A 16,598-nucleotide genomic window follows, 5' to 3' on the forward strand; every position below is an offset into this window, starting at 1 on the left:
GCAAAGGGAAAGGTTCTCCATCATTTTTAGCTGGCAAATTGAAATGAGTTACAGATTTATTCTTTCCCTCTGTATCCGTCTCATTAGCACTGTCTCATACAGCTCATGCTTCTCTGATCATGTGGTGCATTCAGATGGTTGGTTAATTCATCTCTTCTGCCCTTCAAATCAGGGTTGCATCTGGCACCAAAAATCAACAGGGCTGCACACACCTATGCTGAAAGATAATCTGGATCAATAAATGTGATGGACAAATAGAGCTTTTTGAATATCGTAAGGATCTATGATACGGCTTTTGTAGCATTTGAAAGTGAGCAATTACTCAGCATCTGTAATCTTACAGCTTCAGATTTGGGGGGTGTCATATTGAGCTTTTCTCCCTGGGTACTTCTTGATGCCATAGAGTCAAAACCTGAGAAAAGCCAGAGAAAAGACTAAAAAATTTTAGACAGAGACCTCAGAATTTGTGCAAGATCCAGTCATTGGCACTATTATAATTTTTTTAAGTGTTGTAATGTAAGAAGGGAAAGAAAGGTTCTGACCATGAAGTAACAGATTTCCCTGTCCCTAAACTGTTTAAACCCTACATGTCCCCCTGGAAAGTTTTGTTCAAGCTATTTTTTCATCAAAATTACTCCAAATGTAATCAGAGCCAAAGAAGCAATTATTTTATGTCTAGATATTTTATGAGTAACAACATGAGCATCCCATTTGAATTTTATGTTACACTTAAAACCTCCTCATTGCAATGACAGTGTTTTGTAATAAATACTCCACAGAGTATGCTTTATTTTTTATGTTGGGAAAAAAAAAAAAAAAGCATTCAACAAATTGAAATAAACTACCCAGGCCAGCTGTCAGTTGCTGATGTGCAACCATGATCAAATCTGACCTGTAAATGTCATTTAAATCTTTTGTCTTATTGTTTCCAGGATCAAAGGGAGAGAACCTATTCAACAGTAAAAACAAAGTCCACTTCAGCTTCTATTAATAACCTAAAGCCAGGAACAGTGTATGTTTTCCAGATTCGTGCTTTTACTGCTGCTGGTTATGGAAATTATAGCCCTAGACTGGATGTTGCCACACTAGAAGAAGCCACAGGTAAACATTTAGATTTATGGGAAATCTGCATTTTCAGAAGTAATAAGAAAACCAAAAAATTAGCGTCATAGGCAATGTTATTAAAATTAGGAAAAGAATGAAATTCTAAGTGAAGGTGAATTTATGTCATTGTATTTTGAGGGATGAACTTCAATTAGTTGTTTTACCATAGAACTATGAATTGTACTCTTATAATTAGTGGGAAAAAATGTAGCATGTCGGGTTCTTCTCTGATGTCCTCTTCTAACACAAAGAAAAATTTGTTTTTTCTTTTTTTACTTGAACACATACTTCCTTCTCACAAAAGAAGAGGTTAGTGTTGAGCTGAATAACCCTACTAGGTTCTTCAGTAACTGAGGAGAGGAAGGAAGAGCAGATTTCAGCCCATGGTGGCTTCTCCAGGTCATTTTTTTTTCCCTGTGTGATTTCCTACTAAAAACAAACAAACAAACAAACAAACAAATTTATAGTTTTGTTTACCTATGTGTGTGTCTTGTTTCAGATGTACGTCCATTCTTACTATCTTCTGATTTCCTAGGCCAGACAATTTGGTTTAAGAAAGTCTCAAAGACGCTAGGTTTCTTTAGGGCTCAAAGTTGCAAGCTTTGTAAACTAAAACCAGCCTCCTATAACCCTTATAATGGAAAGTATGAAGCTGAAGCATGAACTTGCTCAGTACAGTGCACCAAAGAATCTGGCTGTGACATTTCAGCAGGGGGATAACATTTTGGGAGAGTTTGCTTTTTCTTTGATGCTGAAACCAATCACACACCCTTATTTGTCTAAAAATTACAGATACATTTTTCACTACTGATAATGTTCATGCATACTTGGAGAAAATCTTCCAGATTTGGGGTCTTCGGATATAAGCTCTTGAGCCAGTGAGAGCTGTCGGTCATGAGTCAGCTCATGGGAACTCCCTGTATCCCTGGCAGCAAAATTTGGTCATTTGGGTTTGGGTCATTTGCTTCAGGTCAGCCTGCCTGACAACAAGTCAGCCAAGCTTGGAGCTGAGAATACAAAGCCTACAGTTTCAGAAGCCATAGGTACCAGCTCTGCTGTCTGTGCTTTATGCAGCACATCTGAGGCACAGGCACACATAATTGCATCTTATTTAACTGCAGCCAGGTGTTGCCTGAAGAATTTATGGGCATTCTTAAAAAAAAAAAAAAAAAAAAAGTAGTTAGATCTTAGCCTTGTTTCCACACAGAATATAAAAGCTGTCAATAACAAATAACAGCATACAGCTGACAGACATAATTGAAATAGTAATTGTCATAATAACAACAATATAATATTATTACCATTATTATTAGCTGTGTGTTTGATAGCATGATTTTCATCTGTAGAGTTACTCTTTTTTATTTCTTACTTTGTAAAGAGACTGATTTACAAAGGCAGTAAAATTCAACAGAATCCCTGAGATACATCAGCATCCTGAGTTACAGACAGAAGTAATTTCATATTTGGGTGAATTTCTGGAAAACAAATGAAAAAGCTTTAACAATCTTTAACATGTTCCTGCTAATTTTCTAATTTATTGTCCATAGTAATCTAAAATTGTTAGACCAAAATGTTTCCCAAACATTTCATTCATTACATTAGTATTTTTTATACACTGCATGTAAGCATACTGAGACACTAAGATGAGCAAAGACCACTTCTGAGGTAAACAGTCTTGACTGGAGTTTCATTAATTTATGGAAAATCAGGAAATCTTAGAATAAATGTATCACTGGCCCTTTTGCATCGTGTACCCTTTTTCTGACTCGGTGATGAAAATCTACATATAAACTAGTGACATTCTGATCCAGTATGCACAGCAGATATTTTGTCACAAGCTAGCTTTGTGTTCTGACATTCCATGTCCTGTGCATTCACAAAAGAAAATTTCAAATGTAACATATTTTCAATTTTATTGAGAGGAAATTGTAGGATGTAATTCCTATCAATGATAAACAATCCCAATTTTCCACATATAGGTTTTAGAAATAACTAAAAAGTTGATTAAAAGATCAAATCATGCAGGTTAATAAAATTATGTTTGTGTTAGTATTTCATAAGAACTTTAGTGGATCATTTTTCAGTGGATTATTTTTAGGAAATATACCTCAGGTGAGCAGAAAACCTGCTACAGTTGAGTCATTGGCATTATTCCAATGGATTTCTGAATGTGACTTTCAAAACTATCAAAGTATTTCAAGAATATATATAGTTGTAGTGCTCAACTAGCAGTTAGATAGTCCTGTTGCCTACCTGAAATTCACCTGGCATTTCAACTGGTGCTGTTGATTTAGTAGATTTTTGTGTTATGTTCCAGTTTCTGTATTGTGATCAAAACTGCATGGCCACTTCCCAGTATTTGAGGAACTCAGATTATGTATATGTCCATTATGTAATCTGATATGTAAAATATACGTATTTAATACCTGTACTCACACATATTGTATGTGTTGGACAACATACATTTACGTAAAAACTGTAAAATTACAAAGCAAAAATGCTTTATGAAGGTAGGATATTTATATTCCATGCTGTGTTTGTCACAGATCAAACTAACTGAATTTTGTTGTTGTAAACATCATTTATCAGAGACAGAAGTCCTCCTGGAAGAAAATATAAATTCAAAGAATATCACTTAAGCGGTAATTTTACCTTTTTTGATCCACTGAATTATTTAAAAGATATCTTGAATTATTTGTAGCCAGTGGATCTAAAGAGGCTGCTGTGTTTTCTGTAATTCCAAAAGTATGGGAGACATTGTATTCTAGATATCAAGCAGAACAAACCATAAGAATAAATGAAAGCATTCAGTTTAAAAATGTTGATGGCATTTTCTAATAAGAATTTCAATGGAAAAATAATTGTGCAATTGTTTGTGAAAACTTTTTGTTTTTCAATGAGGACTGGAGGTATACAAACCAGAGTTAAAACTTCCCTCAGGGGACACACAGATTTCAGTGGTGCGCTCATCTGTTTTCCTGAAAGCCAGAAAGCCCTCCTGGACGTTCTCAGTCACAGCAAGACAAGTTGATCGTGATATCTTTCAAAATAGGCCATCTTATTTACAGTACTGCAACATCTCCTTCACCTTTGTACTGTCTAAAATCTCTGATGGGGAGTTTGCCACTTGTTACATGTCTTACTGGCAAAGTAGAAGGACTCAGCGCAACCTGGCAGGAATAAAATTTTGCCTTTTGCTTTTGCCATGAATAGCTTTAAATCGAGCAATGTTGAAGTAGCATGCAGATGTAAAATATATTTATAATGTCTGAAATAAACAACTGCTGCAAAATTTTATAGAAGACATAAAGAATAATATTTAAGAATGTGACGTTTGGTCTGCATGAAACCAATTTATTGCTGAAGCTTTCATGTACACTTCATCAGGAATTCTTTTCTGTAGCTCAGGTTACCTGCATGAAAAATTGTTGCTGGAGGAGCTGCACAGCTTTTATAACTAATCTCCTCTTTTAAATGCTCCAGAGTGTTTGGGTATTCCCCATCCCTCCAACCATGTACATAGAAGGTAACCTTGACTCCTATAAACTAAACACTGCCTCATTCCTCTACATAAGAAGATATCACAATGTCAGATTAGGTGTCACCTGTAGCTGGTCCCTGTACTGCGTTCTGAGCCTGAGCAGAGCTTAACTGGAAATAAGGCAGACTTCTCTGTCCTGCTGATGTTTCCCTGCCACTACTACTGTGGCAACACCAATGACTGGCAACCATGCCATAGACTCCCTGAAAGGATCATCTGCACCCCAAAATCTTTCCTCTCAGGATACTCTTGCATCCTTATTTCTGCTCGACCACGTTCCAGAAATTGGTAATTGCACATAAGCCAAGTAACAGCCTGATTTCACCACACAGATGGGAGAAGCAGCACAGAGACACTACATGAACAGAGGATTCTCACCAGACCAATCCTATAACCAGACCTTTTTTCCTTATTTATTTATTTATTTATGTGTTTATTTATTTATTTTTAAGATGTAAAAGTACATCATGAACTTCATCCCACCTATCTTACCGGTTGGGCAGTGTACTGTGCCCCCAGCGTTTCCAGAGCCCAAATAACATCCTCAGCTTGCCTCCAGACTGTACCAGTGTCCAAAATCTGTGAGGCAGTTATGCAGAGCAACCCACTCACATATGTCAACCTCTATGCAATTCAACTTGGCTGCTAGATTAGGTGACAAGCTTGGAAAAGTATTATTCCAAACTCTGTTAGATGGATACAGCTTCACACACTGGCCATTGGGACAAAATGCCGCCTTGTCTTGACTCCCAAGTGAGGTTTGCACTGAAGTTCTAAGAAGGAATGGAAAAAATTTTAGGAAATTTTACATTAACTTCAATATTCCTATGTTTGAGGCTGTCTAGTTTGATGGGCAGACAGTTTTTCAGGAACTGGGTTGTATTACTTATGTCCCTTGCACTTATACCCCATTACTTATGCCCTTATGTCACAAGGTAGTGACCACTGATTTCCTAAAGGTTGCCCAAATGGGATATGTGCAGGCCTATAGCAATACCCCACTGTCCTGGGTATCTCAGAAAGTTATAGTTACTCAAAAGAAAAGCATTTGTCCTTTTCAGTTAAAGCCCAATATGAATAACGAGATCTTCCTCACCTGCATTAGGAAGAATATATAAAATTTATAAAGTTTCTTTGGGAAATAAAATTGGGGGGGGGGGGGGGGGGCAGGAATTTCACCTCAATGCAGAGGTGCTGTGTTATGCTGTGAAGCATAACAAAGGGGTTTTTATTTCGGGGGTGGGGGAAGTAAGTAATACAGTTCAGTGACAAAATAAATCATGTTGATTGGTTTACTTCTGCCAAGACACAGCAAAGAAAAGATTGGCTGGTTTGTTTCTATGGGAACCTATGAAATCTGCACCCAGAAGATTCTGTGGGATTCAGAAAATCCTCATCTTTAGGTAGCACCACCGGGACTTAACCAGTTAACCGTATTAACATATCATCTACAGTTTAGTTAATCAGCTGTCAGTATCTTTTTTTTTTTTTTTTTTTGTGACTCACACTTCCATAGTCCCTTTCTCAGCATCACTGCCTGATGTTTCTTCCTTTATTCTCAGTATCTTGGGCCAGATCCTCAGTTACAAATCACTATAGCTCCATAGAGTTCAGTAGAGTTGTGTTCATTTAATACAGCTGAGTATATGACCACCTTCATTAGCTGAGTGGCAAGCAATGTATATAACAAACTTTGAGGGTTCTCAGGCTAAGTATTTACATCCTCAGTTTAAATTAATGTGACATGCATACATTTGCATATATTAATAACATTGGCATAAATGAATAAAAAGAGCGATAGCGTGTGGATATTTTGGCATGTAAATCCTCTGAAGCATAGAGAATTCCATTTTGTGTATGTGGAAGCACCTTTTCATTGCTAACAGAAACAAATTTTAAGTGATAATATCAATTTAAAATGATTAATAGCAGTAAGAGAGATAAATACGCTAAGAAGTCTGTGTTAATAGTTAATGTTTCACCTTAAAAATTCTTCTTATACTTAAGATACTATTTCATACTACCATTAAAGTCATACCAACCATTTTTAGTAGTGTGGCTAGGAGCAGAGCTCTTCAGGGATCATTCTCCTACTGTACCCCTTTACAGAGATGTCCTCCTCCCTTTTAGGAAGGGATCAACCACTGAACAAAGCAGAAGACATTACACCAGAAGGCAGTTAAATTGGCTGGTGCTGGCTTTCAGTACATGGTTGTATCACTTTGACCAAGTTACTTCTGGCACAGGTCCTTTTTTATTCCCTGTAGATGATCATTAACTCATCCGGCATTTGAGTGAATTTCTGATAGAGGCCTTCCTTTAGATTGAATTCATCAAATTAATAATTGTAGGCAACTGAAAAAATAAACTAACAGTCTGCAATTCATGAGGGTTGATTTAATTTTATTGCAAGTCCTTTGTAGGGAATAATATTAAGCTAATCTCTGTTTTTTTCTCTGTTTACAGCCACGGCTGTTTCCAGTGAACAGAATCCTGTTATTATCATAGCTGTGGTTGCTGTAGCAGGAACCATCATTCTGGTCTTCATGGTGTTTGGATTCATCATTGGGCGAAGGTATTGTGCCTTACATAAGCATAAGTACATCTGACCCCGCTTTTGTGAGTTCTTAAGGCATATTCTAATCTGGAATGGAAATTTGCAAAACTTAAATGGAACTCATGTTTTTTAAGGACAATTTTCATTCAAATCCCATTATCAATTATACAGTTTTTCTGCTTACTTTAGCAAGACACACTTAAATCAAGATGTTCTTTCAGTCCTATGTAAATGTGCTGTAAAAGGAACCCTCAGCAAGCTCTTCACCAGTACTCCTCAAAGTTCCTCTTTCTGTTTAGTTTCTCTCATGTGGAGAAGCATGACACTTTATCTGATCAGCCTTTAAATGACTTTACATTCGAGAAAAAGAGACACAGCAGTAAGTTTAAGAATACCCTCATGTAAAATAGTGTTCTACTTTCAAGTTCTTTAATCCCCTGTTTTATCCATAGAAGCTTTTCACAGGAACAAGGTTCTTTAGGACCTGTCCCAACTGGTATTTGATACAAAAGCCTTTTGATTACAACTGCTCATGATTTATTTAAACCTCTGCTGTCAAGAGAATTATAGCTCAAACTTTCAAAGGGCCTACAGGAGCTAGGTGCTCATAGGCTGAAAATCCCAGCCTGAAAAACCGATGTTGTCAGGACTTTATATGTGAGGAAGTAAATCATTATTTACCAGTAAAACTGACGTCTTTCTTTTCAGGCATTGTGGCTATAGCAAAGCTGATCAAGAAGGGGATGAAGAGCTTTACTTTCATTGTAAGTGTTTTGCTTTTTTCCCCTTTTCAAAAATCCCCAACTGTAGTACTGTAGACAATACTAAAATAACACGCCATGAAATACAAGGTTGCACAAAATTTAAAAATTCTGTGTAAATAGCAAGTGGGAAGTTAAACATTGTAAAAATGTGACCTACACAAAAAGAATGCAGATTAAGGTCAACATTGTCACAATTTTATTTCTATGCGTGTATACGATATACCATTGTTTTCATTCCACCTTTTTTTTTATTATTATTGGTTCCTTTGAATACATGTTTCACACCATCCCAATGATCCCTCTGAGATGCAGTATTTGGAGGTCTTTGGCTAAGTGACTGTACGATCTTTACCCCAGGCAAACTTCAGATTAAGAAAGCAACAGTCACTGTATCACCCTAACAATGAAGTTGGTCTGCTCAAAAGCTGTTTTCTGCTACTGAGAATACAATAGCATCAATATTATAAATAAACAAATAAATAAATCCTTAAAAATATTTAATATGAAAAGAAAGATCAGCTATTTCACTGCTTTTCTCTGTTCTAGAATCACTTGCCTAGTGAAAAATAGCACCCAAAAACTCTCTTTGTAAAATCCTAGGTATCGCTTGAATTTTTAGAACCCTGGAAAAATTTAATAAAATATGTCTTTCTTGGGTTAATGACGATAGAAAATTTAAGGAGAGAGGACGGCTTATGCAATAAAAGAGAAAGAATAGTTTCAGTTGTATCTGAAAATTATTTTTAAAACTTTGGTTTTTTTAGCCCTTTCTTATTTTAGTTGTATTATCATTTTGACATGAGAAATTAAAAATGTTTGAAATTGTTCTAAATCAGTCATTAACTCAGGAAGTATGATGAAACTAAGCTGCAAAATGATTTTGCTCATCCAAAATTGCAAAACCACATAATAGAACTAACTACAACTTCTGATAATAAAAAAATAAAATAAAAAATAAGAAGCCCAGATTTCCAGTTTTCTCCCATATCTGGTAACTCTCATATTGGTAAAAGGTGCCATGTAGTCATGCTATGCTGTATGCAGCCTTTGTTGTTCACCAATAATTGCAGCTGTAGTTTAAATCCATTCGATATTTTTTTTTATGAAAGCAATATGGTTTATCTTATTTTTGATTTATTAAAATCAGGAGCTATTATCAGAAGATGGAGAATGAAGAAGCACATGGAGAATGAAGTAGCCACTAGTCACAAATTTATAGCATCTTCTTAGTGTGTGACTCTTTAAAGAAGTAGATCTAGCCCAGAAGTCCAGTGGAAATCAGACCAAGGTTTCTGTTTCACCTTTCTGCCCTAGCAAAATCAGACCAGCTGGAATTTGTTCATGTTCCATGAGTTTGGATGTGATGCTACCTAAATTTTTTAATTTAAATGCAGTGAGTATTAAACCAAGTAGTGACATCGTTGCAGCTTTTGTCGATCAGTTTATAATCTGTACAAGAAGGGTGGAAAATAGTAATGGGATGAGAATTATTTATCATGCACTTTGCAGTGCAGCTGATTTTAAAGAAATCATTGAAAATCTGATGTAACTTAAATGTTGCTGTTCTGGGAGTGATGGTTTAGAAATTTGCCTCTCACAGACGCATTATAAGCTTTTCACATCCTCAGAAGAGCTACTGCTTTCACTTTCTAAGTCTCCATTATGTCCTTGAAGGAAAATATCAACTATGTCTTCTTGTATTTGAGTAGATAAACAAAGGGAATATGCTAGCTAAATAATGTCTTTCCTCATCTCCATTATCTGTGATGTTTTTTCTGAAAGTGTAAACAAATTAATATGAAAGCTGCTACTTAACATTTAATAGTTGATCCAGAAATAGTGAAAAATGGTTCACTCAATGGTTTCTCTCATTTTACTTTTAAGAAATTTGGTTTTCCAGAAAGTCAATCCAGACAGTTAGCATATGCAGTCTTTTTAAAATTGTAGCACCAAATGTAAGTCACTTTTTTCCCAGGCTAGTTTTTCATCATCTGTTGATTGAAGGCTTAGTATTTAATTTTGTTTGATAACCATATACAGAATAAGATGGAATACAGGGCTGTGGTCACCAGCTTGGTCACAGAGACATGAACAACAGCGTGGTGTCTTTCTGCTCCAGGACCTCTAAGCAACCTTCTTACCTGTAGAGATGCTAGATTGGATTTTCAAAAACTTAACTTACAACAAACACTTAACACCAAAATTTACAAGTAACTATTTTTAAAGCAGCTTTTAAAGCACTGCATTTAATATAATATCATATATTTCATTTTTATACCCCTCAGCTCTCTGTGGCCCCAAATGCTACATTTAAAGATACAAAAACAGTGGAGGGATTTACTCAAGCAATTCAGATTTACATTTTGCATCCTCCTACCATTTTTTTCTAACAATGTCTTCAAATCTATGCCAGCACTATTTCACATTGGTATGCCGAGATAGCCTTGGCCTGTCAAAATGTTTTATGACAGCTCGAATAAAGAACCATCAGAGGCCGATTTGAGATTTCCAAGGTTACCTCCAATCCAGGCCTCTTATCACAAACACAACGAGGATGGCTCATTCTCCATCTCACTGCCTGAAAGCACTATTATAGGAGGGTAGCCTACTGATTTCTTCTCCTTTGGTCTTTTTTGGTTTTAATGAATAAACATTTATAATTTGAAAAATACGTAGAATTATCAACACAATTGGAAGCACATTTATTTAAATACATAATATAGCAAGCAGTAACATCTGGGCAAAATCTTGAATAATTTTTCTCTGTGTAAATTCATTAGATTTTTCTAATAATTTCTCTAACCTTTTCCTTCTTATAAGTTTTTCGCTTGTTTTTGTCAGTAATGCAATCTGAAACATAAAAACAAGTGACTACTAAGCCATTTTTAAAACATTTTCAAATTCAAAATATCTTATGTTCAATTAAGAGATTACAAAGCAACCATAAACTATGTTTTGTATTGACTTCTGATCCAATTCGTGTATATCAGTGCATGAAACAGAAACATTATTGCTTTTTGATACTGGGTTTTAATTGACTGATTTAATTAAAACTCAGGTCTGTAATCCTTGAGAGCTAAATTAACTACATAAACATTTTTTGGTTAATAGATTTTCAGGGTTGCTCTACTTTCATCAGAAATTTCTGCTTTTGAAAGAAGAGCAAATAATTTTCCTGAATCAGCAGCAAACTAAGGGGAAAAAAAAATACATGCTGGCCAGAGCGCTTTGCTGCCTGAGTTATACAAAGAGCTGTACTGGAAAATGAGGGAACAAAACCCAAGGTGCTGCAATTTATTCAGTTAGGTGCTTGAGAAAGGAAATAATTGTTCCACGGCATCCTTTTTTTTCCCTTCCTGTGCCTTTGCTTGTTGACTACAAGTGTTTTTCATGTTTGTATTGTAGTGCAAGACATATACCTAAGGATATAAATTCTAAACACTGTGAAAAGTTTAGCTTGGCTATTGCCACAGTCTGGAAATATATTCAGTAGTTTAAGCAAATTAAAGTAGGTAGCGGATCCTTTCAAATCCCTCTAGAAGATGGGGATAATGTAAAGAAATGCTGTTTACTCAACCTGGGAAAGGAGAATAAGCTGTTCTTACACAGAAAAGGAAGTTTCACCTCCTTTATAGCCTCCCCCCATCTCACTTTACTTTTCCTCCCACCCGGCCCTTGCATTTTATTCCATTGAACATTATTTAATATATATTACTTCTTTAACTTAAAGGAATAGGTGCAAATGTTAATGTTAGTCATTTTTAGAGACGGGATTGCGTACTTGTGTCAGCATGCTTGCAGATGACACAAAACTAAAGTTGCCTCTCAGAGCGGCTCTGACTCAGGCGGTGTTGGAGGCAGGTTCACTCTTCCAAGGAGCACTCTGCATAATGAAATTCCTGGGCTGACTGCACAATAAGTGCCTTTGCTTCATCACAGTCATGCTTTCTTACATCATTACAGTTAAATTTCCAGGCACCAAAACCTACATTGACCCTGAAACCTACGAGGACCCAAATAGAGCTGTCCATCAATTCGCCAAGGAGCTAGATGCCTCTTGTATTAAAATTGAGCGTGTGATTGGTGCAGGTAAGGCTGCCGTGGCTTCCTTATTCAACTGTTCCATTTAGCCAGGATCGAAACTCATACATCATAATGACAGGCAAATAATTATACCTTGACTATAGAAGAACTTTTTGCATTTACCAAAGTGGTTAAGAGCAATGAAGCTGCACTCACTTTTAAAATATAAAAATAAACAGGAAAAACACACACACAGACTCAGACACACACACACACACACACACGCACGCGCACACACTTACAAGAAGTAAATGAAGAATTTTGTTTGACATTGAAAAGTTGCAGGTTTCTAATTTATATATCTACTGTAAAAAATGTAATTTTTTTTTTTGTGGGGGAAGTAATTTTGCTTCCTATTCTTTACTGTCAGAGTAAAAGGGTTAGGCACGAGTGCAAATTCTGCTCACTTTCCTTTTGCAAGAAGGTTTTTTGGCCTCTGATTTTTTTTCATCTGAATAAGGAAAAGTGTCTGCAGCTCAAAATCTTACATACAGACTGGGAAGGTCTTGTTTCTGTATAACAAAATCTTCCTTAAGGCTGTTTTTTCTTCTGCCATTTTCCTTTTTGATATTTTATGAATACAAAAAGTTATTGTTTAACTCCTCATGACTGATTGTAATTGCACATTGCTTTTCTTCCTCTTGAACTGTCTACCACCTACTTAAGCTGTGGTGTTCATGCTCTAAAAAGGCAGTTTCATTTGTTTGCATTAATAAGATACATGACATTTTTATTGCACTACTCCATGTAGTGAAATTAAGTTTCTGTGGGTAAGAAAAATATCAAATACTTTGGATTCCTGGAGGAAATGTTCTTTTGCTTTCCTGTTGTTTTATAAAAGTATTACTAAAATACTTTTAAATCACCCTGTAGTTTGGCATGCACTGTAAATTACATAGTATTATTTTAAAAGAGAAGAAGAAAGATCTCTAAAATAAACTGTTTTAACTGTAAAAAATCCTTACACTTAGAAATCACAATGCCTTTTTAAAGTAACCTCACTCATGTTGAATCATGTCTTAATCAAGGAGTAGTACCATTGTAATTAACAACATTGCTTGAGAAAATTATTTTCAGATGAGTAAGAGCATAAGAATCCAGCCCCTGCTAACTAGTAATTTTGTAATGCTAGAATGGCAGCATCTCTTCTAGTAAATATACAATATACAAGATTTAAAATCTAGATTAGCATAGAAAAATTATTGAGTTTTATCTTTTGCTTTGAGTTAAAAAACTATCATCATAGCAACAGTTCAGAGCATGAAGATGTATTCAGTTGGACTTTGCTGATGCCTTCTGGGCAAAATGCTGAAAACGCTTTGGTTGCAAAGAGGATGCAATTTAAGGCACAAGTATTTTCAGTGTTATGGCAGAGGAAATAATAATAATTTGGTTGGCTGTAGATTAATTTATTCTTGATTTTAATGAGTATAACTGATAACAAAAATCTAACTTTTGTCAGTAGTCATTCCTGAAGAAAGCTTCTTAGAAGTACTATGGTAAAAGAGTATTTTAGTTCTCTTTTTAACCTGTTGATGTAGACAGAGGCAGGAGTGAAATGAAATGCAGTCCAAGTTCAACAGAATGTTAAAGAGTAAAAGAAGCATCTGAAACTCATACATCAAAGAAGAATACAGAATTTCTACTGCTGACCAGAAAAACCACCAGAAAAGCCACTTAGCAGTCTCAATGTGCACTAGTAATGCTGGCCACATCAGCTATTCTGTAGTGCCATGTCTCTCTCAGACAAATAGGGTGCAAGTATGCTTGGGCTCAATTTGCATGAGGGATATGTGCTTTCCTTGCCAAGATTTTCATTACCACCCTGCTGTGGCCACCTGTCAGATACAGATTATGGTATCCACTATGTTGAGTCCTTGTTCATACCACAGATCCTTTGTTTTAGTCTCTTCCTTGTTGACATGCTGAGCTCATGGCTGTTGGCTGTGCAGTGTTCCCACTCTTGTTGTCATATTTTCTGGTTCCTTTTTGGGCACTATTTCAGCTAAATATACTTTGTTGGGAATAAAAGTAGTTCTTTGGCTATCATCCTGGCCTGAAATGAATGATATACACATTCAAGTTTCTGGTTTGCCTGAGTATGAGTGATTTGCTTTTGGAAATCAGTCAAAATCATATCCCAGAGAGCTGGAAAGGAGTTAAGCCTCAGTGTCTTCCGTGCCAAGTATCCTAATTACCTGGCTCTGAAATATCACATACATATACTCACATACTGTTTTCAGCGTGTGGGGAAAAAAAAAAAAAAAAAAGAAAAAAAGAAAAAAAAGCAGTTTTGGAAGGTATAGCAAGAGAAAATTGTTATACTAATTGTTATACTTTAGTTAGTTGTTGTGGCTAGTAGTCAGTTGTTGTTGACTAGGGGCTGTGATTAAGGTGAGTGGTGCATTCATTAATAGTCATCCTCATTGCTCATGAAGTGCAGGAAGGAGGTTAAGGCAACAAGCTAAAGGCATGAGCAGTCCAAGAGCTGATCATCACCTATGTCTCTCATGATATTCATAACTATGACTTGGATGTTCATACCATAATTCCAGTGCTCAAGGATAGCTGAGGGTAATGTTCAGACAAGAATAATGCCCTCTGTCTGTCTGATTAGTTTAGGTACAACACTGTTAACAGAGGTATGTGGAGTTGATTGGAGCTAACCTTAACTTAAATTCTGTCGAACAGAGCAAGAGGAATTCAATTATATAGAAAGTAATCTCCTGTGAGATTTGTAAAACTGGCTGTGCTGAGTGGAGATTTGCCCAAAGATTAGGAAATACTGTGGTCCAGCCAAAGTTCTACCCTTCTGGGCTGGAGGGACTGTGAAGCTGAGGCCTACTGTTTTTGTCTTCTCTGAGATCTGCTGTTGGGGGTGGCAGGAAAACAGTAGCATTGGACAGTGACAGTGTTTTAAACAAGATTTCTCAAAATTCATAAATTATGACAATTCAAAATCCATTTACCTCCTTAGGTACTTCCCAGGCACCCCTGTCTCTCTGCTGCCTTACCAGTGTGTATCTGCACTTAAATCCTAATCCCACCAGTTTTCTCAGGACCTCAGCCTACATCTCAAAGGGATTCTATAATCAAACAGTCTGCACTGCTGTTTCCTAATTCAATCATTGTTTTTTTCAGCATTCATCCTAAAACATGTCTTAGTAGGTGTGTCTGCATACTTGTGTGTGCCCAATAGCTTAATTTTAAGACATTCTGCAGGTATGCAGGAGATAAATTTTAGACTTGATTGGATTTGGAGGAGGGACTTGGCTCTCTCTCTACCATATTCCAGATAAATTTGCAATGTACCAGACTATTAAATATTCCACGAAGAGTCTTTACTTTTTTTTAAAGAGATGTTCCCCTCTATTCAGCATAAAATATGTTACCACCCTATTCTCCTATATGTCCCAAGAAAACTTTTTTCCTGGCTACAGAATGGGGGTTCTCTTTTTCTCCTTGCTGAAACTGCTGTGACACAAGGGGCAGTCCTTCAGTCTTCCACAATCTCAAAAATAGTGTGATAGATGTATTGCCATTCAGTTCCACATCTCATATATTTCAATGCTCTTTCTTGTCCAATGCAGTCCAATTACTTCTATCCCAAATTGTGGTTGTTGAGTTGCTGAGGCCTTTTCTTTTTTTTTTTTTATTAATTCTTACTGGCTGTTTGGCCATTTTATTCACATGCTTCTTCAAGTTCCAATTATCTGATAATTTAGAAACCTTTTACAGATTCCAGCATTTGCTTGTGTTTGTTTAATGTAACAAAATTATTATGTCACACCTTTCATTTCATAATCTGCAAAGTAAATTATCCTTCTTGAATGTAATAATGAAGTGCTTCATTTAACACTATAACAATGTTAAATTAAAAGCAGCTTTGAAAGATGTGCCTTTTGAAAGAAACAAAGAAAAAAAACACATTGGATATAAAGATAGCAAGGAAACCATTTGAAACAGAATGACATTTTCACTTAGAAATAGTATTAGTATTTCTGTAACAGTATTTTCTTGTGAAAACCATTTTTATTTCCTGTGTTTGAAAAAAAAAAATGCAGCAAGTTACTAACAAGTCTTTTACAAAGATTCAGATAATAGTCCTGTAGATTGGTTTAACTTGCGTGTTTGCTCTGTAGGGTACTCAGTCAGCAATTCATGTAGAGCACATGCCTGTCTTTGTGTTCTTAAGTAATCCATTTCAAATATGAATACTTGTGTATTCAATTTAAATACATACTTGGGCAGCTAGTTCAATCAAGGCCTATAAAGAGCATTGATATTACAGCCAGAGTAATTCAGTGTTGATCTACTTCATTTTAGGAGAGTTTGGTGAAGTGTGCAGTGGGCGTCTAAAGCTTCCTGGCAAGAGAGATGTTGCAGTAGCCATAAAAACTCTGAAGGTTGGCTACACTGAAAAGCAGAGAAGAGATTTCCTGTGTGAAGCAAGCATCATGGGACAATTTGACCACCCCAACGTTGTTCACTTAGAAGGGGTCGTTACCAGAGGTAAGCAGTGGCTTGATTTGTCAGTCAGATAACAACC

The 16,598-nt window shown here is 36.1% G+C and overlaps 1 protein-coding gene across 8 annotated transcripts in view; it reads left to right on the forward strand.

Annotated features, from left to right (window-relative positions):
* EPHA7 (EPH receptor A7) overlaps positions 1-16,598 on the forward strand; it is a 166,450-nt gene that overhangs the window by 123,495 nt on the left and 26,357 nt on the right. For 4 of the 8 annotated variants that reach the window (XM_080587444.1, XM_080587439.1, XM_080587442.1 and 1 more), the window contains 5 exons: positions 933-1,101; positions 7,112-7,220; positions 7,911-7,966; positions 11,930-12,055; positions 16,376-16,561. In XM_080587444.1, the coding sequence (XP_080443570.1) occupies positions 933-1,101; positions 7,112-7,220; positions 7,911-7,966; positions 11,930-12,055; positions 16,376-16,561 (646 nt within the window). Of the gene's footprint in view, positions 1-932; positions 1,102-7,111; positions 7,221-7,910; positions 7,967-11,929; positions 12,056-16,375; positions 16,562-16,598 lie in introns of those variants that run through there. The other 4 variants (XM_080587441.1, XM_080587443.1, XM_080587446.1 and 1 more) reach the window with 3 other exon arrangements.

The sequence above is a fragment of the Anser brachyrhynchus genome (genome assembly GCF_964034855.1).
Source record: "Anser brachyrhynchus genome assembly, chromosome: 3".
Lineage (NCBI taxonomy): Eukaryota > Metazoa > Chordata > Aves > Anseriformes > Anatidae > Anser > Anser brachyrhynchus.